The following is a 23,397-nucleotide window of genomic DNA, read 5'->3' as shown; positions in this document are numbered from 1 at the left end:
TACCTGATATTAACATAGGCATTTCTGCTTTCTTTTGATTAATGTTTGTATAGTATATCTTTCTCAGTCTTTTTATTTTCCAGCCTCTGTACCATTATACCAGAATTAAGTTACTAATTTGATAGAACACAAGCATCCCTATTTCATAGGGATGAAATTCATTCATTGCAGCATTATTTACAATCACCAATGTTTGGAAGCAGCCCAAGTATCCATAAGTAGATGCGTGGATAAAACAGCTATGGTACAATTACACAATGAAATACAACTCAGCCATAAGAAAGAAATAACTTTACCTTTTGTGACAATATGGATGCTAAATGAAATAAGCCACTCAGATAAAGACAAGTACCATGTTATTTTACTCATATGGAATCTAATGAACAAACTGAACTAACAAGCAGAGTAGTAACAGACTCATAGATACAGAACAAGCTGACAGCTGTCCGGGTTGGGGGGCAGAGGGATTGAGCTAAAAAGAGAAAAAAGAAAAAACTCATGGACACAATAGTATGGTGACTGCTGGTGGGAGAGGGTGGCAGGGAGTGGAGGAGGGTGTAGAGGGGATAAATGGTGATAGAGACTTAACTTGGGGGTATGAACACACAGTATAGTGTACAGATAATATGTTATAGAACAACTGTGTACCTGAAACTTGTATAATTTTGTTAACCAGTGTCACCCCAATATATTTAAGAGAAAGTGGGGGGAAAGTTTCTTGTAGATTGTATATACATAGGTCACAATTTTTCATCCACTCTACCAATCTCTGTTTTATTTGGAATATTTAGACTATTTGCATTTAATATAATTATTGATATGGTATGGCTTAAGTCTGCCATTTTAATTTTTGTTTTCTCTTTGTTCTCTTTTTCATTTCTCTGTTTTCTTTATTGATTTACTGTGAGTTATTTGATATCTTTTTATAATATCATTTGGATTTATTTATAGGGTTTTTTATTGTATCACTTCATATAGCTTTTTTAGTTGAGTGCTCTGTGTATTATGTTATTTATACATAACTTATACAATCTACTGATGTCAACAATTTACTGTGTCAAGTGATGTGTAGATATATTTCCTCCCTTTACATTTATTTACCTTTACCATTTATAATTGTCCTAAGTATTTTCTTTACATACATTGAACGTTATCATTTTAATCCAGCTACCATAATCTAGAAAACTGAAAAGAAGGAAAATCTTTTCTGTTTACCCATGTTTTTACTTTTTCTCTTAGTTTTTTCTTTTTTCCTGTTATTTAAAAAATATTTCTTCTTGATTTCCTTTCTGTTTAGAAAATTTTATTTAGCCATTATTATTACACATGTCTGAAGGTAACAGATTATCTTAGTTTTCCTTCATCTATAGTCTTGATTTTCCCTTTATTCTGACCAGATATAGAATTTTGAATTGACAGTTTTTAACTTTCAGTGCTTAAAAAATGTTGTGCCACTTCATACTAGGCTACATGATTTTTAATGCATAATCTATCGTCATTTGAATTGTTTTCCATCTTCATGAAAAATCACATTCCTCTCTTGCCTACTCTTTAAGGCATTTTTCAAAAGTTATTATAGTGATCTATGCATAGATTTCTTTGCATTTGTCTTGTTTGAGGTTCATAAAGCTTTTTGAATTTGTAGGTTTGTGTCTTTTCCACCTTTGGCAAGCTTTCAGGTATTATTTCTTTGAGTAGTCATTTAGTCCTGCCTTCTTCTCTTCCAGGAATTTGATAATGTGACACTTATAATGAATTTTATAATGAGATGTTAGATCTTTTGTTATACTTCCAAAAGTCCCCATGGTTCTGATCACCTATTATTTAAAATCTGTTTTCTACTTTTCATATTGGACAGTTTCTATTATTCTACCATAAAATTCACTGATTCTTTTCTCTGTCTGCTCCATTTTTCTGCTGAATGCCCATTCATTATTTTTAACACCAGTTACTATATTAGATTGGCCAAAAAGTTTGTTATTTCAATAAAATAGAAGCCAGGTTTCTCATTTTCACCAATAACTTAATTGATNCAAGGAACCAGTTTGCAACCCAGGAATGTGCCCTGACTGGGAATCGAACCGCGATCGTCTGGTTCGCAGGCCCGCGCTCAATCCACTGAGCTACGCCAGCCAGGGCTCCATTCATTATTTTTAACACCAGTTACTATATTAGATTGGCCAAAAAGTTTGTTATTTCAATAAAATAGAAGCCAGGTTTCTCATTTTCACCAATAACTTAATTGATTGGGATATTTCGAGTATGTCGGCTACCTCCCATGTGGAATAACATTGATTGTTCTCAATGTTTCAATTTGATCACTATCAACTTGAACTGGTGTACCCAATGATGGAGCATCATCCTGTGAAAAATCTCCAGCACGATGCTTTGCAAACCACTTTTGATTGATCCCAGCACCTTCTCAATACACTGATAAATCTTTTTTGCTTTTCAGTTGTATTTTTACCTTTCTTAGAATAGTAAAGCATAATATACCGAAAATGTTACGGATGTTCTTCCATCTCCAATATTAAAATGGCTACATAGAAATTCACCAATTTTGATGTTTCTTTTTTAAATTCATGCTGAAATGACAGCTGTCACAATACAGTCTAACAAAATTGTTTCCAATTAAGTACTACTAGAACTATCTTACCAAAAAAATGAATTTTTTGGCCGACCCAATATTTTTCTGTTCTTATACTTCCACTTGGTTCTTCTATATGTCTTCTATTTTTCTGTTGTTTTTGCTGCTGGTGTTTTATTCATTTATTTTAAGGATGTTTATTTTGCTTGTCCAAACATTAATTTTTTTTCTTTTATTGATTCTAGACAGAGAAAGGGAGGGAGAGAGAGAGGTAGAGAAACATTGCTATAAGAGAGGATTGGTTGTCTCTTGCATGTGCTCTGACTGAGGCTGAATCTGCAACCCAGGCATGTGCCCTGACCAAACTGGCAACCTTTAGTTTTGCAAGGTGACACCCACCCAACCAACTAGCTATACCAGCCAGGGTGTCAAAACATTTTTATATGGCTTCTTTAAAATCCTAGTCAGTCATATGGGTATCTCTTCCATGTTGCCATTGGCATCTGTTGATTATCTTTTCATTCAAATTGAGATATTCTTGGTTTTTAGTATAGTGAGTATATTTTATTAAAACTTGTACATTTAAGTTATTATAAGACTCTGGATCTTATTTAAATCTTTTATTTTACCTGATGTACTCTGACAAAGCTCTAGTAGTGAAAGGGCAGGTTTGCCGCCCTATTATGGTCAGGTGGTGGTGGAAATCCAGGTTCTGTGATGGAATTACAGCTGTATTACAGGAGGGAGAGGGCTGTTGTGAATAATCTCAGAATTGGCAGGTGTGGGTGTTCCTGCTTGCCGTGGACCTCCACTGATAACACCCTGGCTGGGATAGGCAAGAATGCTTACTTTCTTCTCCCTACCTGGCCTCTACTGACATTGCAGGAGGGATGCCTCATACTGCTGGGAAGTTGCGAAAGCCTTGAGTGTTCTCTCTGCTTCCTCTGAAACCATCCTGGTAGGGCAGAGTAGTGACAATTCATTACCTGGATGGAAATCCAGGCTACGCACTTGCTCTCTACCAACTCTTCAGAGAAGGGGGATCCTGATTACCTCTCAACAGAGGTGAAAGTCTGGCTTCCTACACAGCTTTCCCCCACGTCAGCCTGGTGGGGAGACTGGGGTGTCTCATTACAGCCTCACAATGGCAGAAGTCGAGGCTTCCCATTGGGATTCCTGACACGAAGTATTTTGTCAGTTTTTTCTGTTCTGTTTGCCTGAAGTAGATTGGTTATTATCCAAATGTTTTGTTTTGCTATACTGTTGCTTTTCTGGTCATCTGGCTAGAGAAACCTTTTTTGTGTTTGTTTCTTTTTGGGGGTGGGGATGGTGGTCTAGGGTGTGTGAGGCCAAGGGAAAAGTAACCACTTTTGTGTTCATTGGGTGCCTGTCTTCTCTTGAACATGCAGAATCATGTTATATTTATTTCATATAAAAATTTAGGAGGCTTAGTTTTTCTTAATGGGATGACTATGGAAAAATAATTCTCTACTTTTACAGAAGTAGAAGTTTTGTATTACTTTTTAAAAGTGATTTTAAAAATGCTGATTTAAAAAGAAATCAGACTCCATCTAAGATGGAGGTGTAGGTAGACAAACTGTGCCTCCTCGCACAACCAAAATTAAGGACAACAAAGATTTGGGAATAAAAACACAACCAAAACGGACAGAAAATTGAACTGTATGAAAACCTGACAATCATTCATCCAGACCAGTAAGAGAGGCGGAGTTGTGGCCGACAGAGAGGGGTCATGGCAGGAAAAGGTGGTGGCTGGCACACCCCAGGCATGGAGAGGAAACAAGCAGACCCAGTGAGGCGTGCAAGGAAGTTGGCTGACTGTGGTCACACATTCACGCACAGATAAACCAGGCAAAAATGGGCAGCAAGACAGACCACACAACCCAGGGCCCCAGAGACAGGAAATAAAACCTAAAAGCACCGATTGAAAACACTTGTGGGAGTTGAGGTGCCAGGAGAGACCCCCAGTGTCACAGGAGAGTTCATTGGAGAGACCCACAGGGTCCTAGAATGTACACAAGCCCACCTACCCAGGAACTAGCACCAGAAGGGCCCAATTTGCTTGTAGGAAGTGGCAGAGGAGACTGAAATCTGAGAGAGAGCAGAGCATTGTTTTCTCTCTGACCCCACCCCCCACATGGGTTGCCCCAGCCTGATGAACACCTAAGGCTTTGCCACTCATATGTAACAGGCGCAACCTGATCAGAAATTATGGCTCAATCAGAAGAACAAATTAAAGCCCAAGAGCCAATACTGTTAAGTGACCAAGAGATAGCCAATCTATCCGATGCACAGTTCAAGAGACTGGTGATCAGGATGCTCACAGAATTGGTTGATTTTGGTCGCAAATTAGATGAAAAAATGAAGGCTACACTAAGTGAAATGAAAGAAAATGCACAGGGAACCAGTAGTGATGGAAACAAAACCAGGACTCAAATCGATGGAGTGGACCAGAGGGAAAAAAGAAACAACCAAACAGAAAAGAATGAAGAAATAAGAATTCAAAAAAATGAGGAGAGGCTTCCTCAATTTCAGCCAGGACATCTTTAAACGTTCCAACATCAGAATTATAGGGCTACCAGAACGGAAAGAGGAAGAGCAACAAGTGGAAAACTTGTTTGAACAAATAATGAAGGAGAACTTCCCCAATCTGGCAAAGGAAATAGACTTCCAGGAAGTCCAGGAAGCTCAGAGAGTCCAAAAGAAGGTGGACCCAAGGAGGAACACACCAAGGCACATCATCATTACATTACCCAAGATTAAAATGAAGGAGAGAATTCTGGAAGCAGCAAGAGATAAGAAGACAGTCACCTACAAAGGAGTACCCATCAGACTGTCAGCTGATTTCTCAAAAGAGACCTTGCAAGCAAGAAGGGCCTGGAAAGAAGTATTCCAAGTCGTGAAAGGCAAGGACCTACACCCAAGATGGCTCTATTCAGCAAAGCTTTCATTTAGAATGGAAGGACAGATAAAGTGCTTCCCAGATAAGGTCAAGTTAAGGCAGTTCATCATCACCAAGCCCTTATTATATGAAATATTAAGGGGACTTATCTAAGAAAAAGAAGATAAAAAATATGAAGAGTGAAAGGACAGCAAACTCACAGTTCTTAACAACCATACCTAAAACAGGAGCAGAGCCACAGAAATGAAGATCACATGGAGGGTTAGCAGCAGGGGAGTGGGAGGAGGAGATGGGGAGTGGGGAGGTACAGAAAATAAGTAGCATAGATGGTGGGAGAAAATAGACAGGGAGGGCAAGAATAGCATGGGAAATGTGGAATCTAAAGGACTTGAGACACATGGACATAAACTAAAGGGGGGAATGGTGGGGGAGTGGTGTGCAGGGTGGAGGGGGATGGAGGAGGGAATGGGACAACTGTAATGGCATAATCAATATAATATATTATTTAAAAAAAGAAATCAGGACTTCCGCCAAGATGGAGGCATAGGTGGAAACACTGTGCCTTCTCCCACAACCAAGTTTGAATACAACAAAAGTTTGGAGAACAAAGACACAGCCAAAGAACAGAAAATTGAATTATACGGAAGTTCGACTACAACTAACGGTTCAACGGGGATGGTAAGGGGCGGAGCCAGCAGCAAGCAGGGTCGGGCAGGACAGATCCCCAGACCTAGGTGTGCAAGTGGCCCGGACCCAGTCAGGGTGTGGGGCAGACTGACCGCGGTCACACATTCGCGCACAGTGAGACGGACCACACAGGTCCCAGGGGGCGAGGGCTGACGGCGGTGGCACACTCGCCTGCAGTGGGACGAAACTCGTGGGCCCGGTGACGGTGGCAGCTGCCGCACCTGTGGGGGCTGCAGCATGAGATGGCAGACGGGTCGCCATTGCTCCTCTCTGACCCCGCCCCCACATACAGCATCACAACCCAGCGACTGAGTTGCCCTGCTCTGGTGAACACCTAGGGCTCCGATCCTGCTACATAACAGACACGAACAGCCCAAAAGATGACACAAGAAGAACTCAAAGTCCCAAAGCCGATAACTCTCAGCAACTGAGAAATCGCCAGCCTCTCAAAAGCACAATCCAAAACACTCTTTATCAGGATGCTCACAGAATTGGTTGATTATAGTCACAAATTAGAGGAACATATGAAGGCTAAACTAATTGAAATGAAGGGAGATGTCCAGGAAACCAATAGCGATGGAAAGGAAAGTGGGACTCAAATCAATGGAATGGACCAGAAGGAAGAACAAAACATCCAACCAGAAAGGAATGAAGAAATGAGAATTCAAAAAAATGAGGAGAGGCTTAGGAACCTCCAGGACATCTTTAAACATTCCAACATCCGGATTATAGGGGTTCCAGAAGGGGGAAAGAAACAGCCACAAGTGGAAAACTTATTTGAACAAATAATAAAGGAGAACTTCCCNATAGAAGGGGGAGGCCAAGAATAGTGGGGGAAATATGGAATCTAAAGAACTTGAGACACGTGGTTATAAACTAAGGGGGGGAGAATGGTGGGGGAGGGAGTGTGTGGGTGGAGGGGAATGAAGGGGGGGAATAGAACAACTGTAATGGTATAATCAATAAAATATATTTTAAAAAAAGATGTCAGACGCTTATAATGCTGATGGAACACTTTAGAAATAAATAAAAACAACCAGATTTATTTACTCCACTTTTGTAACTGATTCGCTATAAACAGCCAGAATTAGTACTCTTGAGATAGTTTATTTATGTGTGATGTCTCTTAGTAATTTGTTCAAGATACAAAAAATTGACAGAAGCTGAGTAATATGTCAGGAGTCAACTCTAATGGCTTCTTCCTCATTTATAAAAAGGTTTTCAAAAACAAAAACCTGGCTCTTTTGGAGGCTTATGGTACTCTTATGGTACTCTGGTGATACTATATGCTAATTTTAACGCTTTTAGAGTAGACTCACATGTTATTTAAATTACTAATTTCCTACTGTGGTGTCAGGGAATGTTTGTTTTCTGTTTTTTTTAAATCAGCAACTCAAAAGCCTGCAAGTATTGAATCAACATAAAATATAGTAATAGATTTAACATAATTTCTAGTTAAGGTAAACTTTTTTTTAAAACTAGAACTGTTTCTCACTGCACTGTGCTCCTAATGTCAATTGTTTTTGGTCATTTTATTCTTGAAGGCTGCTTATCTCCTTGTCAGTTTATAGTTTCTTTATCAATCTTTTGTTTTTAGTTTGATTTATAAAAGTTCTTTCCAAATTTATTATTTCTCTTGTTGATTTTTTATTCTATCTCTTATCATTCTGATAGCATCTGGGGTTTCAGTCTTAATTAAGATTTCCTCTTTCTTTAAATAGTACAGATAGTGTTTTAGGATATTTTTATTGCAAGATTTTTATTGTTTTGCTTTTAAGTCAACTCTCTTGTCCACCTGGGATTTATTTTTGTGTATGGTGTAAGATTATGTGCAGTTTTCTTTCAAATGGAGAGTGAGTTTTACCAGCATCATTTATTAAATCCTTTTCTCACCAAATTTAAATATTTAGAGATTCTCTGTTCTCTTCCAGGATTTTGACCATTCCCTTGTCAATATATTAATTTTATTAAATTATGGTACATGCAAACACAAACACACTCAGGATCATAAAGATACGGTTATAAGGCTGGGTGAGTTTCACAGTAGCAGTTCAGAGTGGAGTTGCTTCTCAATGTTGACTCTCTAATCGAAATGGAATTTAATGAAGAGGCCAGTTGCTAACTATCTATTGATAACTACCTCTGATTCTACCAGATTAGTTTTGCCTTGTAAAATATTGAAGGTACATGCAAACACAAACACACTCAGGATCATAAAGATACAGTTATAAGGCTGGGTGAGTTTGACAGTAGCAGTTCAGAGTGGAGTTGCTTCTCAATGTTTTTTGAGAAAAACATCTCTAATCGAAATGGAATTTAATGAAGAGGCCAGTTGCTAACTATCTATTGATAACTACCTCTGATTCTACCAGATTAGTTTTGCCTTGTAAAATATTGAAAAGGTGAATGTATACCATTTCTTAAGAGTCAGTTTTGTGCCAGGTATTATGCTAGGGGATATATAATTCTCCTCACATCAACTTTATTTGGTTAGATTTATCTTTCATATACAGATGAGAAAGTGACCCTTATTCAGAGGGTGAAGTTACCTGCCCAGCATTATGTAGCTGTTAGTTGGTAAAGGTAGGATTAAAACACTAATGATCAGGTTCTTTCAGTTGTGTCAGAATGAAATGTTCCTATAAAATACTTTTTCCCCAATTAAAAAAATTTATTTTTCAATTACAGTTTGCATTTAATGTTATTTTGTATTAGTTTCAGATGTACAGCATAGCAGTTAGATTAATCATATTCTTCACGAAGTGTTCCCTCTGTATGCCAAGTATCCGCCTGGCACTATGCACGGTTATTACAATATTGTTGACCACATTCCCTATGCTTTACTTAAATCCCCATTATTGCTACCAGTTAGTGCTTTTTAATCCCCTTACTTGCTTCGCTCGGCCCCTTCATACTGCTGTCCTCTGGCATCCATCAGTCTGTTCTCTGTGTCAGTGAGTCTGTTTCTATTTTATTCTTTAGATCCCACATATAAGTGAAATCATATGGAAAGTACTTTGAAAACTAAAGATGTATAGAAATTAATGTGGTAGTTGTAGCATAATAATCTCATCATTAGCATCTGAGTCTTATTTTAAAACAATGCAGTACACACTAAAACTTGCCGTTAAATATTTTGATAAAAGAATGATATATATTATTTCAAGATACAGTCTGTGAATAAAATATTAGAAATTCTGTTTATTCTTTTATTCATTGTTTTTAACTTTTTTTTTTAGAACAGAAGAAAGTTAAAGTAAAAAAGCCCAAACCTGAATTTCCTGTGTATACGCCTTTAGAAAGTGCATATATTCAGTCATATGATCATGGAACTTCTATAGAGGAAATTGAGGAACAAATGGATGATTGGCTGGAAAACAGGAACCGGACACAGAAAAAACAGGTAAAAAAATAAACTTTTGAAATTTTGTTTTGAGTAAAATACATACATAAAATTATATAAAATATAGATATACAGCTGTATAGTTCAGTGAGCTCAGCGATCTATCACAAGAAAACCAAGTTAACCATTGCCAAGATCAAGAAATAGAACATTGCTTTATTTATCATGGCCCAGTCATGGAAACAATAAAAGTGCTCTTCACTAGAGGATTGAATGAAGAAAATGTGGTACATATATGCAATGAGATAATACTCGGCCATAAGAAAAGATGAAATACTGCCATTTGCAAAAACATGAATGGATCTTGAGAACATTATGTTAAGAGAAATAAGTTAGAAGAAGTCAAGAACCATATGATTTCACTAATATGTGGGTTATAAAAGTAAAAGCAACAAATAAACAAGACAAATGTTTTCAAGGTTCATTTTGTAGTATTTAATAGTACTTCATTTTTTCTTATGGCTGAATAACATTGCATTGTATGGATATATAGCATACTCTTTATTCATCAAATTACAGATACTCTTTATTCATCAAATGGAAATTTGGTTTGATTGCACTTTGGGGCTGGGATAAATCAAAATGATAGGAACATTCAAATACAAGGCTTTGTGCAGACATGTGTTTTGTGTCTTCTCTAGGAATTAAAATTAACATCTTAATTTATAACTGTCTAATTAGGATTAATGCCAATTTACTTTCAATATGATGCAAAAACTTTTCCACATATAATCTGTTATTGTCATGGCTTAAATCTTTATCTATTTTGTGCCTATCAACGTAGGTTTATAATTATTGCTACATGCAATTGTCTTTTAATGAGATTAAAAAAAAAGAAATTACAAACAAATATACCTTTATGCTGACTTTTATATTTATCTATGTAGTTACATTTCCCGGTGTTGATTTGTTCATGTTTTGTTGAGTTGCCATCTAATGTCCCTTTATTTCATTTTGAAAGACTCCCTTTAGCACTTGTAGGACAGATTGCTAGTTACAAATTCACTTTTTGTTTTTCTGGAAAGTCTTTGATTTTTCCTTCATTTTCGAAGGAATGTTTTGCCAATTAAATAATTTTTGTTTGATAATTTGGGTTTTGTTTTGTTTTTTGTTTGTTTCTTTCAGTACTTTGAATATGTCATCCATGATCTTCTGGCCTCCATTGTTTTATGTTAGAAATAAGATGTTATCCCTGAGCACCATGGCTCAGTTCGTTGAGCATAGTCCCACAAAGAGAAAGGCCACTGGTTTGATTCTCAGTCAGGGCACATGCCTGGATTGCAGACCCCGTCTCTACTAGGGACATGTGTGAGAGGCAGACAGTTGATGTTATACTCACACATCAGTGTTTCTCTCCCTTTTTCACTCTCTTCCTCTCTCTCTAAAAATAAATAAAACATTTAAAAAAAAAAAGAAATCAGGTGTTAATCTTATTGAGGATCCCCTGTAAATGATGAGTTACTTCCCTTCCACTTTTATCAGGATTCTGTCTTCATCTTTAGCTTTTGACGATTTGATTCTGATGTATATAGGTGTCGATATCTTTGAGTTTATCTNCACATCAGTGTTTCTCTCCCTTTTTCACTCTCTTCCTCTCTCTCTAAAAATAAATAAATAAAACATTTAAAAAAAAAAAAGAAATCAGGTGTTAATCTTATTGAGGATCCCCTGTAAATGATGAGTTACTTCCCTTCCACTTTTATCAGGATTCTGTCTTCATCTTTAGCTTTTGACGATTTGATTCTGATGTATATAGGTGTCGATATCTTTGAGTTTATCTGTTTGGAGGTTATTAACCTTCAAATTTTAGAAGATTTTACCATTCTTCAAATATATCATCTGTCTCTCCTACCACCATCTCACATTCTATTCCTTTCCCCCTTTCTATCACTTGGTATCCCACAGGCCTCTGAGGCTTTATTTTTCTTTCTTTTTTTGTTTTGTTTCTCCTACCAGACCATCTTAATTATTGGGGCTACCTTTGTATTTGATGATTCTTTTTTGCCAGTTCAAATATGCTTTTGAACCCCTCTAGTGAATTGTTCATTTGTTACTGCACTTTCAACCTCATAATTTGTATTTTGTTCTTTTAACTGTTTCTACCCATTTAATGATATCACTTAGGTGACTCATTGTTCTCATTGCTTCCTTCAGTTCTTTAGCCATGATTTCCTTTATCTTGTTGAATGTATTTTAAATAGCTAATTTAAAGCTTTTGTCTAGAAAGTCTATTGCCTGGTTTTCCTCAGGCACAGTTTCTGTTCATTTTTTTCCTTTGAGCCATAATATGAGGTCTATCCAGAAAGTATCCAGCTGTGCAAAATGAAGGCATTTATTGAGAAATATACAAGAAACACTGTACATAGACAATGACACCTCAGTCCCCTTCAAAGGAGGCACCTTGGGACCTCACAGAGTTCTCCCAGTTGTCATAAGCTGCCTCATTGTATATTACTGAATCTCATCAACGGTCTGAAATCTCTTCCCTTTCAAAGATGATTTTAGTTTTGGGAAAAGCTAATGGGGCTGAGTCACTTTGATAATTTGGTGTTTCACCAAAAAACTCTGCACAAGGCATGATGCATGAGTGGGTACGTTGTCATGATCAAGCTTCTGATCACCAGTTGCCCATAGCTGTGGCCTTCTGAGTCATCCAAATAGTTTTCATGGAGGAATGTTTAAGCTTAATGCAAAATTTGATGCAGATTTGTCTCTCTACCCCCTCAGTCATTTTGAATGTGATGGCCACACAGTATACATCTTCACTCAGTCATGTGTACCATATCCCCTGACTAGTACAGTGAAGTCATCATTGTTCACACATGCATATTCCAGTCCACTCTCCTTGGCTGCCAGGTTATGTCGATGTCATGCAAACTATTCTCATTGTAGTAACAATGGTGCACTTTCAGGCACACTTTGGTGTAAGTGTTTGGTTGCAGTCTTTGTCATTGTTGTTGAAGACTGTGTTTGTGACTGTTATAAATTGATAACTCTAGATATCAGGCTCTCTTCCTTTTCCAGGATTTATTGTTATATTGGACTTACTGTACTTGTGTGTTTAGTGACTTTTTCTGAACTAACTATATAAACTTCCTTTTTTTTTTTTTGTTCTGTGTGGCCAGTGAAGTTCCTTCTGTTAGCTTAGCAATGAGCTAGTAATTGGACAGAGATTTCCTGAAATCTGTGGAGCCAATAACTCTTCCAGCTTTTGCCATGGGCCCATACCCAGGCAGGCAGTTTACAACTCTGCCTTAGCATTTACTTTCTACCTCCAAAGAGCCTCAATGTCATCAGCAGGTGAGAATTTAGGTCCTTCTCAGGTCTCTTCTAAGCATGCTCACAGCCTTGAGCTTGAACATGGCCTAGGTTCTCAAGAATGTCAGAGCATCTCATTCCTCAGCCTTTCTTTCCAAGCTTTTTGGTTCATCTGTTGTTTGCCCGGTTGTTTTCTTTTGCCCCTGGCAGCAGTGGATAAGATATTAGCCAGTGAAAGTTTTCAGTGAATCCTTCCAAGAAAGCAGCTTTTAGCATTAAGCTAGTTTGGAGTTAAGCAAAATAAAGACACACCTGTTGAACTGGTAGTCCAGGAAACTGCCAGACAGGTTAGAACCTATAATTGAAATTCTTTGCAAATCAGTTCATTCTTTTGTCTTCAGTATCAAGAATACAGCTGTTATTTTTATAGGTAGTGGCGACCTGATCCAAGGATTAGGATGAGGGTAAGTTTAGTTCAAGTACCACAAAGGTTGCTGTTCTTAGGAAGATTCAGTTCTTTTTCTTGAATACATGTCCCCATGGTATGGTAAACCTTTGGTGAATTTGCAGAGTTCTGAAAAAGTTCTGATTTTGCTCATTTTGGTTTTTGGTTCTTTTATGGAAAGATGGAATTTGGAGTTCCTTACTCTGCCATTTTCATTGGCATTACTCCAGTTTTATGAAAATCAAATTAAGTTCTTTTCTCAAAATTCCTAATAATTTGTATTTATTTAAAATGTTGTCAAATGTTATCAAATACTTTTTCTACATCAATTAATATGATTGTAAAAAAATGATTGCATGCTTTCACTTTATTTTCTTAATGAGGTGAATTACATTGATTGTTTTTCTAATAATAAACTATTTTGCTTTCCTGGAATAAATCCATTTTATTTTATTTGCTAATATTTTGATTAGTTTATTTGCTTTTATCTTTTTTTCGCTCATTTTTTAATATTTATTACCACATTTTCCCTCTCAACATAAAGTGTATTTGGGTTTTTGGGGGGATTTTTTTTTTGCTTTTATCTTTATGAGAGAAATTGGCTTGTGATTTTCCTTTCATACAATATATTTGTCAGGATTGGTATCAATCACATGCTGGACTTATAAAATATGCATTGCTTGTTTTCTAACTTTTTATTTTGAAATAATGTTAGATTTCATAGAAGGTTCCAAGACAACACAGAAAGGTCTCATGTACTTTTCACCCAAGTTCCTGAATAGTTATATCTTATATACCTACAATTCAATTTCAAAACCAAGACATTGACATTAGTACAATGGCTGTGTGTAGTTGGATGCCATGTTATCACATGTAGATTTGTCACAACCACTGCAATTAGAACTAGTCAAGATACAGAACACAGGTATATCACTCATTTTTATCTTCACACATACCCCTTTCCCATAATCCTTTAACCTCTGACCACCACTGAGTTATTCTATCTCTATAGTTTTGTCATTTTGAGAATGTTGTATGAATGGAATTATTCATTATGTGACCTTATGAGATTGAGTTATTTTATATCTTTTATTTTTTAATTGAGGTATAATAGACATATAAGATTATATTGTATTAGTCTCAAATGTACAACATAATAGTTCAATATTTATATATGTCATAAGTCTAATTGACATCTGTCACCATCCATAGTTATAAAAATTTGTATGTTGTAAGACCCTTTAAGATTTACTCTGCTAGGAACTTTTAACTATGCCATACAGTATTAACTACAGTCACCAATGTGTACATTGCATCCTCATGACTTGTGTATTTTGTAACTGGAAATTGATACATTTTGACCCCCAACAGTCATTTCACCCACCCCCATACCCCACCTCTGATTAGCCACAATATGTTTGCTTTATCTTTGAGCTTAGGCTTTTTTTTGTTTTTGTATTTTTAGATTTCACTTAAAAAGTGAGCTATTATTTGAGATCATATAGTATTTGTCTTTCTCTGTTTAACTTATTTTACTTAGTATAATACCCTTCAGGACCAACCATGTGGCAAATGATAAGATTTTGTTTTTTATGCCTATCTATTATATAGATATAGCATAATTTCTTTATCCACTCATCCATCCATGTACATTTAGATTGTTTCTATACCTTAACTACTATGTCATTGCAATTAACATGAGGGTACATATATCCTTTCCAAGTTGTGTTTTTGTTTTCTTTGAATGGATACCTGGAAGTGGGATTGAAGGTCATATGAGAGTTCTATTTTTTTATTATTTGAGGGACATCCATACATGTTTTCCACAGTGGCTGTACCAATTTACAATCCCACCAACAATGTGTGTGGATTCCCTTTCTCCACATCTTTGCTGACACTTTTTTGTTAATTTGTGGATGGTAGCCATTTTGACAGGTGTGAGGTGATATCTCATTGTGTTTTCAATATGTGTTTCCTTTATGATTAGTGATATCAAGCATTCTTTTATTTGTCTGTTGGTTAATGTCTATGTGAGGCCTCTCCCCATTTTTTAATTGGGTTATTTATGTTTTTGGTGATAAGTGTAATGAGTTTGTAATATATTTTTAATATTAACCCTTATTTAATGTATCATTGGTATCTTCTTGTGTGAAGTAGATTTTTTGTTTTGCTGATGGTTTGTTTGTTTTTTTGCTGTACAAAACTTTTTTAGCTCAGTGTAGTCCCGTTGGTTTATTTTTAATTTGTTTCTCTTTGCCCAGGGAGGCATATCCAAAAAAAAATATCGCTAAACACAATGTCAAAGAGTTTATTTATTGACGAGACTATCTTTACTGCATTGTATATTCTTGCCTCCTTTTTCATAAATCATATAGGTGTGGGTTTATTTCTGGGCTGTCTGTTCTGTTTCATTGACCTATATATCTGTTTAGACACCATTCCCATCCTGTTTTGACTACAGTAGCCTTGCAGAATAGTATGATGTCAGGTAGCATGATACCTCCAACTTTGTTTTCTTTCTCAAAATTACTTTGGCTGTGAGAGGTCTTTAGTGGGGTTTCTACATAAATTTTAGGATTATTTGTGTATTGACATTTTCATAGGTATTACATTGAATCTGTAGATTGTTTTGGGTAGTATAGACATTTTAAATATATTTTATTGATTATGCCATTACAGTTGTCCCATTTCCTCCCCCTTCATTCCCCTCTGACCACACACCCTCTACCACCCACCTTCCCCCCCTTTAGTTCATGTCCATGTGTCATACGTTCTTTAGCTTCTACATTTCCCACACTACTCTTGTTCTCCCCTTATTTTTCCCTACCATCTATGCTGCTTATTCTCTGTACCTTCTTCTCCCCTCCTCTCCTCCTCCACTCCCCTGTTTCTAACTTTCCAAACTTTCCATGTGATCTCCATTTCTGTGGCTGTGCTACTGTTTTAGGTGTCAGCTTAGTTTGCTTTTGTTTTACATGTGGTTGTGAGTTTACTGTGAGTTTGCTGTCCATTCACTGTTCATATTTTTTATCTTCTTTTTCTTAGATAAGTCCCTTTAACATTCCATATAATAAGGGCTTGGTGATGATGAACTCCTTGAACTTGACCTTATCTGAGAAGCTCTTTATTTGCCTTTCCATTCTAAATGAAAGCTTTGCTGAATAGAGCAATCTTGGATGTAGGTTCCTGCCTTTCATGAGTTGGAATACTTCCTTCCAGCCCCTTCTTGCCTATAAGGTCTCTTTTGAGAAATCAGCTGACAGTCTGATGGGTACTCCTTTGTAGGTGACTGTTCCCTTATCTCTTGCTGCTTCTAGAATTCTCTGCTTCATTTTCATCTTGGCTAATGTAATTATGATGTGCCTTGGTGTGTTCCTTCTTGGGTCCAACTTCTTTGGGACTCTCTGAGCATCCTGGACTTCCTGGAAGTCTATTTCCTTTGCCAGAGTGGGGAAGTTCTCCTTTATTATTTGTTCAAATAAGTTTTCCACTTGTGGCTGTTTCTTTCCCCCTTCTGGAACCCCTATAATCCAGATGTTGGAACGTTTAAAGATGTCCTGGAGGTTCCCAAGCCTCTCATTTTTTTTTTTGAATTCTTGTTTCTTCATTCTTTTCTGTTTGGTTGTTTCTTTCTTCCCTCTGGTCCACTCCATCGATTTGAGTCCTGGTTTTGTTTCCATCACTACTGGTTCCCTGTGCATTTTCTTTCATTTCACTTAGTGTAGCCTTCATTTTTTTCATCTAATTTGTGACCAAAATCAACCAGTTCTGTGAGCATCCTGATCACCAGTGTTTTGAACTGTGCATCTGATAGGTTGGCTATCTCTTGGTCACTTAAAAGTATTGGCTCTGGGGCTTTGATTTGTTCCTCTGATTGAGCCATTTTGGGGCAGGTCATGCCTGTTATGTCTGAGAGGCAGAGCCTTAGGTGTTCACCAGGGTGGAGCAACCCATGTTGCTGGGTTGTGACACTATATGTGGGTGCAGGGTCAAACAGGGAGAAATGGCACTTGTTCTGTGGTCTCTTGGATTTCAGTCCCCTCTGCCACTTCCCACAAGCTGGCACCTTTTCAATCAGTGCTTTTAGGCTTTATTTCCCGTTGCTGGGGCCCTGAGTTGCACGGTCTGTATTGCTGCCCATTTTTGCCTAGTTTATCTGCGCAGGGATGTGTGACCTCAATCAGCCGTGCTGCCTTCAGTCCCGGGTCTGGCTACCACTGCCTTTTCCTGCCAATCCCTCTCCACCATCTGCCCACTCTACCCCTCTTACCAATCTGGTGAAATGGTTGTTTAACCATTTAACTTCCATACAGTTCAATTTTCGGTCTGTTCTGGTTGTGTTTTTGTTTCTAAATCTTTGTTGTCCTTAATTTTGGTTGTGTGAGGAGGCACAGTGTTTCCACCTATGCCCCCATCTTGGCCAGAAGTCTGGAAGTGTGGACATTTTAACTATGTAATTCTTATTGGTGAGTAAAGTATATCCTTTCATTTGTTTGTATCTTCAAAATTTTTCTTCAATGTCGTACACCTTACTGAGTAGAGGTCGTTTACTTCTTTCCTTAATATTTTCCCCTAGGTATTTCTTATGCAATTTGCAAATGGGATTGTTTTCTTATTTCTCTTTAAAAATCACAAAGGAAATTAATTTGTAACTTAATTATGTAAAAATTATTTAAATTAAAATTTTCCACATATCTTCTGGTATTGACTTCTGTTTGTATATAGTTTTTGTTTTTATTCTTAAGTTTACAGCTTTGGAGAATCTTGAGCATTTAATTCCTCTTATTTAGTATTATTACTGACAGTTTTGGTTTTAAATTTATCTACTTAGCATTTCCTTTCTATTTGTCCTTCATTTTTTTTTCTTCTCTTCCCACTCTTAGTTTTTTTGGATTGGTTAACTTTTATTTATTCATCTTTTTTAGTATATTTCATTGATTATGCTATTACAGTTGTCCCAATTTTTTCTCCCATTTATTCCCCCTCCACTGTGTTCTACCACACCCTCCAGCATCCCGCCCACCCCCTTAGTTCATGTCCATAGGTTATACATATAAGTTCTTTGGCTTCTCTATGTCCTAGNACAGCTTTGTAGAATCTTGAGCATTTAATTCCTCTTATTTAGTATTATTACTGACAGTTTTGGTTTTAGATTTATCTACTTAGCATTTTCTTTCTATTTGTCCTTCATTTTTTTTTCTTCTCTTCCCACTCTTAGTTTTTTTGGATTGGTTAACTTTTATTTATTCATCTTTTTTAGTATATTTCATTGATTATGCTATTACAGTTGTCCCAATTTTTTCTCCCATTTATTCCCCCTCCACTGTGTTCTACCACACCCTCCAGCATCCCGCCCACCCCCTTAGTTCATGTCCATAGGTTATACATATAAGTTCTTTGGCTTCTCTATGTCCTAGACTATTCTTAACTCCCCCAGGACCATCTATTTTATGCCTAACAATTATGCTTTTTATTTCCTGTACCCTTTCTTCTGTTCTTCCCCTTCCCTCTGAGAACCCTCCATCTGATCTCCATTTCTGTCGATCTGTTCCTGTTCTAGTTCTTTGCTTAGTTTTTTTGTTTTTTAAGTTCAGTTGTGTTGATAGTTATGAGTTTGTTGTCACTTCACTGTTCATAGTTTTCAATCTTCTTCTATTTCTTAGACAAGTTTCTTTAACTTTTCATATAATAAATCCTTGGTAATGATGAATTCCTTTAATTTGACTTTATGTGGGAAGCACTTTTATCTGCCCTTCCATTTTAAGTGATAGCTTTGCTGGATGGAATAATCTTGGATGTAGGTCCTTGCTCTTTATGATTTCAAATACTTCTTTCCAGCCCCTTCTTGCCTGCAAGGTTTCTTTTGAGAAATCAGCTACTGGTCTTATGGGGAGAGAGTTACCTTTGTAGGCCATACAAAGTGAAATAAAGCAAAATATACAGGTATACCTACCTTTGTAGGTAACTCTCTCCTTTTCTCTTGCTGCTTTTAATATTCTCTCCTTATCTTTAATCTTGGGTGTCTTAATTATGATCTATCTTTGTGCGATCCTTCTTGAGGCCAATTTCTTTGGGACCCTCTGAGTTTCCTGGACTTCCTGGAATTCTATTTCATTTGCCAGATTGGGGTAGTTTTCCTTCAAATAAGGAAAATATTTGTTCAAATAAGTTTTCAATATCTTGTTCTTGCTCTTCTCTTTTTGCCACCCCTATGATTCTGATGTTGGAGCATTTAAAGTTGTTTCTGAGGTTCCTTAGCCTCTCCTCATTTTTATGCATTCTTGATTCTTCATTCTGTTCTGATTGAATGTTTATTTCTTCCTTCTGTTCCATGTTGTTGATTTGAGTCCCAATTTCTTTCCCTTCGTTGTTGGTCCCTGTATATTTTGCTTTATTCCACTTTGTATAGCCTTCATTCCTTCCTTCATTTTTTGACCAAGCTCAATCAATTTTGTGAGCATCCTGTTTACCGGTGTTTTGAACTGTGTGTCAGATAGGTTGGCTCTCTCATTGTCGCTTTGTTCTTTTTTTGGAGTTATGATCTGTTCTTCCCCTTGGGCTATATTTCTCTGTAGTAGTGCACCTGTTACATTGTAAGGCATGGAACTTTAGGGCAGGGAATCCACTTCTTTGTGTTGCAGTGCTGTATGCTGGTGAGGGGGTCAGTGAGGGAATAATGTCACTTGCTTGGCTCTCTCCTTGCTTGAGAGAGCTTATTAATGAAAGTGGGTATGAAGATCAAATACTGAACTCTTAAGGTCAGGAGACCTGAGTTCTAGTTTTAGCATCACTATTACAGATATGATCTAGGCTTTAGGATTTTTTAAATAATTGAACTCACACTAAAAGTGAAATTATATGCTTTTTGTACCTTAGTACAAAGAGATAAAAGTCTGTATGTTAAAACATTTCATAAACTGAGAAATCCTAAAATAAAGTAGAATTCTTCTTATTCTAATTTGCTTTGGGAATTTCTGTCATTTTCAAAGTTTTCAACTACATTTAAATTCTTTTTTAGTTATTTTGTAAGTAGACACCAAATGAGGATAAATATATATCCCAGTTAACCTTGCTGTTGCTATTAAGAAGTTGATTCTTTTTTCAAGAGCTTGTCTAATATTCTCCCTAACTAGTTTTTGTTTGTCCAGTATATATTTGTCAAGATTTTAAGTATCATGTGTGTAACCTCTCATAAACTATTGCTATGAAATGATACAATGGAGAGATGAGCTTTTTGGAAATGGTGCCCTAAGCATATGACATGGTGGTAAATGATCATAAAGAGAGTATATGGCTCATAGGGATAAATCACATAAGAAAAATCTCATGGTTGAAAGCTAGCTTTTGATTTTACTGATATTTCCATGTCAAATAGGGTAAATAGAAATTTTTATCATCATCATCATCATTCTTAACATCTTTTGAGTGTCGGATATTGTCTTATGTGCTGTATATATCAAGTAGCTTACTTAACCTTCAAAAGAGAACCCTAAGTTAGTAACATTTTCTTCATTGTACAAAGGGTGTTTGATTATCAGCATTTGTGATATATTTAGTTAAATCATATGTAGCTGCCATTTTTTAGGACAAAAACATTCAAATATTAGAAATTTAACATAGTTCAACCAGTGTAAGTAAATTAGACATTAATCCACCAATGGGATTTCTTAACCTCCTTAAATTGTTGGAAGGATCAAACCCAAATACCTTCTCCCAGAATTTGCCAGGACTTTTATTAGTGACAGTGTTTATAGAACTTCTTAGCAATAAATAAAGGATGGCAAATAGAGAAATAGTAAAAATATTTGATGAAAAGTGAAAATGAAAGATATTTATGATTATTTCATAATTGACATAAGTTAAGGTGGTGATAGTCTTTTTTCTTCAATTTTTGAAACAGTTATATATTTTAAATCTAATAAGCTGGATCAAATAAATTGTTTGTAAAAACAGTGATTCAAATACATGACTGATGAAAGTAGGGTTTTAATGACTTGTTGGGTAATTCAAACAAGTGATTTTCCACCATAAATATTATAACAAAGAAACTGTTTTAAAATGAAATAGTTCCATCTCCTCTCCCCTACCCCCACTGATGATAATATTCTGCAGTGTATATAGGAGACCTGGATTTTATTCCTATTCTTGTTTCTCTTCTGGGGCTGCAACGAATAAAATAAGAAGTAAAATCACTATCCTGCATCCTTATTGCCATGGGCTGTTCCCTTGTCAGATTTCATAAGGTAGATGGGCCTGGTTAGTACTGCGATTGGAAGACCTCAAAGAAAACAAAGTGTGTGTAACATGTATCTCCTGTGCAGCCAGTATTTCATCTTCTTTAAACACTCCTCCTACAGTCATTGCTGCACTTTCCTCTTTACTGTTTGATTGATTTACTTGCTGTAGGAAGGAAAAAAAACAGTTCTTAAAAGCAAATGCATTTCTAGTAATTTAAATCAGTGCATTTATTTTTCCTTTTCAAATTGGAAAGGTTATTTAGTCTGAAAGGTGCTTGGCTATATTCTTGAAGAGACTATTCCAACTAGCAGTGCTTTATTGTCTAAAATTTTACTTTCTCAGGGACTTCTCATTGTATTTACCCCTGCAGAGTGTTCCCACATTAACTTATTTTTAAAATGTGTATAATATAGTTGAGTGAAGACTCACAAGTTAGAATTCTTTTCTTGTTCGCCTTAAAACCTAGATTATCTATATACTCTGTCATTTTAAATTTTAATGTAAAATTCTCAAATACCAATGGTTTTAATTAGTCTATGTAAATATAATATACAATGTATATAATTCAGTTCCAAGTGCACTGATAGTTTAACCCTGAGTAGACCCAATCTACCTAAATCTGCTTTTCCCCAAACACAAACAAACCTTTCATACCAGATGGTACATATGCATGCTTGCATACACACGCACCTGTGTTCTTTAACAGACTGGTTTGTTCTTTTTCTCTTTCCCTCCTATTAAGGAATCTTTTTGAAAAGATAATTAATGTCACTTTACACAGAACTTCACTATATGCAAGACAGATATTTTTTTTTAAGCTGAGCTTCTCTGATTAAGCTCAAAATGAGGGAGACTGGAGTCCCATCTATTTGGCCTCTTCCTCACCCTATGAGGCAAAAACTTGTCTACCTTCCTCAGTTTTACATTCATCAATATACATAAAAATTTTGAAAGAGTAATGGTGATTGAAGAAAAGTGAGTAAACAATGAACAGAACAGAAACAAAATCAGTTACTTTGAGAAAATAAGTACTTGAAAATAAGTACTTACTATATAGATAGTAAGTGTGTAACTCTAAAAGAGAGAAAACTATTTAAATAAGAAGTGGTACATATATATTCACCAGGAAAGCAACTTCCATAAAGTTGTCTCTGTGTACAAATATTGATGATAGCACTTTGAACTATGAGCATGGATCTGAAAAGTTTCAGCAGTGACTCTTGGTTTTTTATTTTGCTCTTACTCCAAATCCACTTCATTTCTGATGACCCAAACCAAAATTAAATCCCCAGTGTCATAGCGATCAGTTAAAGATGCATGGTATATCCTCCTTTATGAAATAAAAATGGTCATTTATTTATATTATAGAGTATTCCAGAATTGATCTAATATATAATTTAGTGCCATTTAAGATAATGTTCCCTGTATGTCATCAATATTTTTTTCAGGGAGCAGCTTCTCAGGTACTTTGACGTTACTCATCTTAAACCAACCCTCTTTATGAATACACCGTGGGTTGGTAAATTTTTAAAAATTGACTTTTTGAAGGGAAAAGGCCTCAATTTGTAGTGTTTGTCAACTTTAGCAGTATTTACTCCTATCATGATTTGAAATTATGAACATGAATTCTCTGAAAGAATAGTTCAGAAAAGATGTGCAGTAGTAGCTTACCATTATATAATATGTACACCTTGTAGCTACAACAGATGTGAATATCCCCAAAAGCATAATAATAAAATGTAGTAAAACAGTTAGGAAGTGGTGAGTTTTGAGTATTACCTTTTTTAACATTTAATTTAGTATTAAAAACTTAGTTTGTTGATCAATCTTTAATTACCTAAAACTGCCTAGATGCATGT

At 36.1% G+C, this 23,397-nt stretch overlaps 1 protein-coding gene across 1 annotated transcript in view; it reads left to right on the top strand.

Annotated features, from left to right (window-relative positions):
• Nucleotides 1-23,397, top strand: part of DNAJC1 (DnaJ heat shock protein family (Hsp40) member C1) — a 248,631-nt gene that overhangs the window by 133,680 nt on the left and 91,554 nt on the right. The window contains exon 8 of the mRNA XM_037058107.1: nt 9,434-9,597. Coding sequence (XP_036914002.1) covers nt 9,434-9,597 — 164 coding nt within the window. The remainder of the gene's footprint in view (nt 1-9,433; nt 9,598-23,397) is intronic.

This window comes from Sturnira hondurensis, unplaced genomic scaffold (genome assembly GCF_014824575.4).
Source record: "Sturnira hondurensis isolate 20B ecotype Veracruz unplaced genomic scaffold, ASM1482457v3 Scaffold0009906, whole genome shotgun sequence".
Lineage (NCBI taxonomy): Eukaryota > Metazoa > Chordata > Mammalia > Chiroptera > Phyllostomidae > Sturnira > Sturnira hondurensis.
This window is presented reverse-complemented; position numbering and strand designations above follow the sequence as displayed.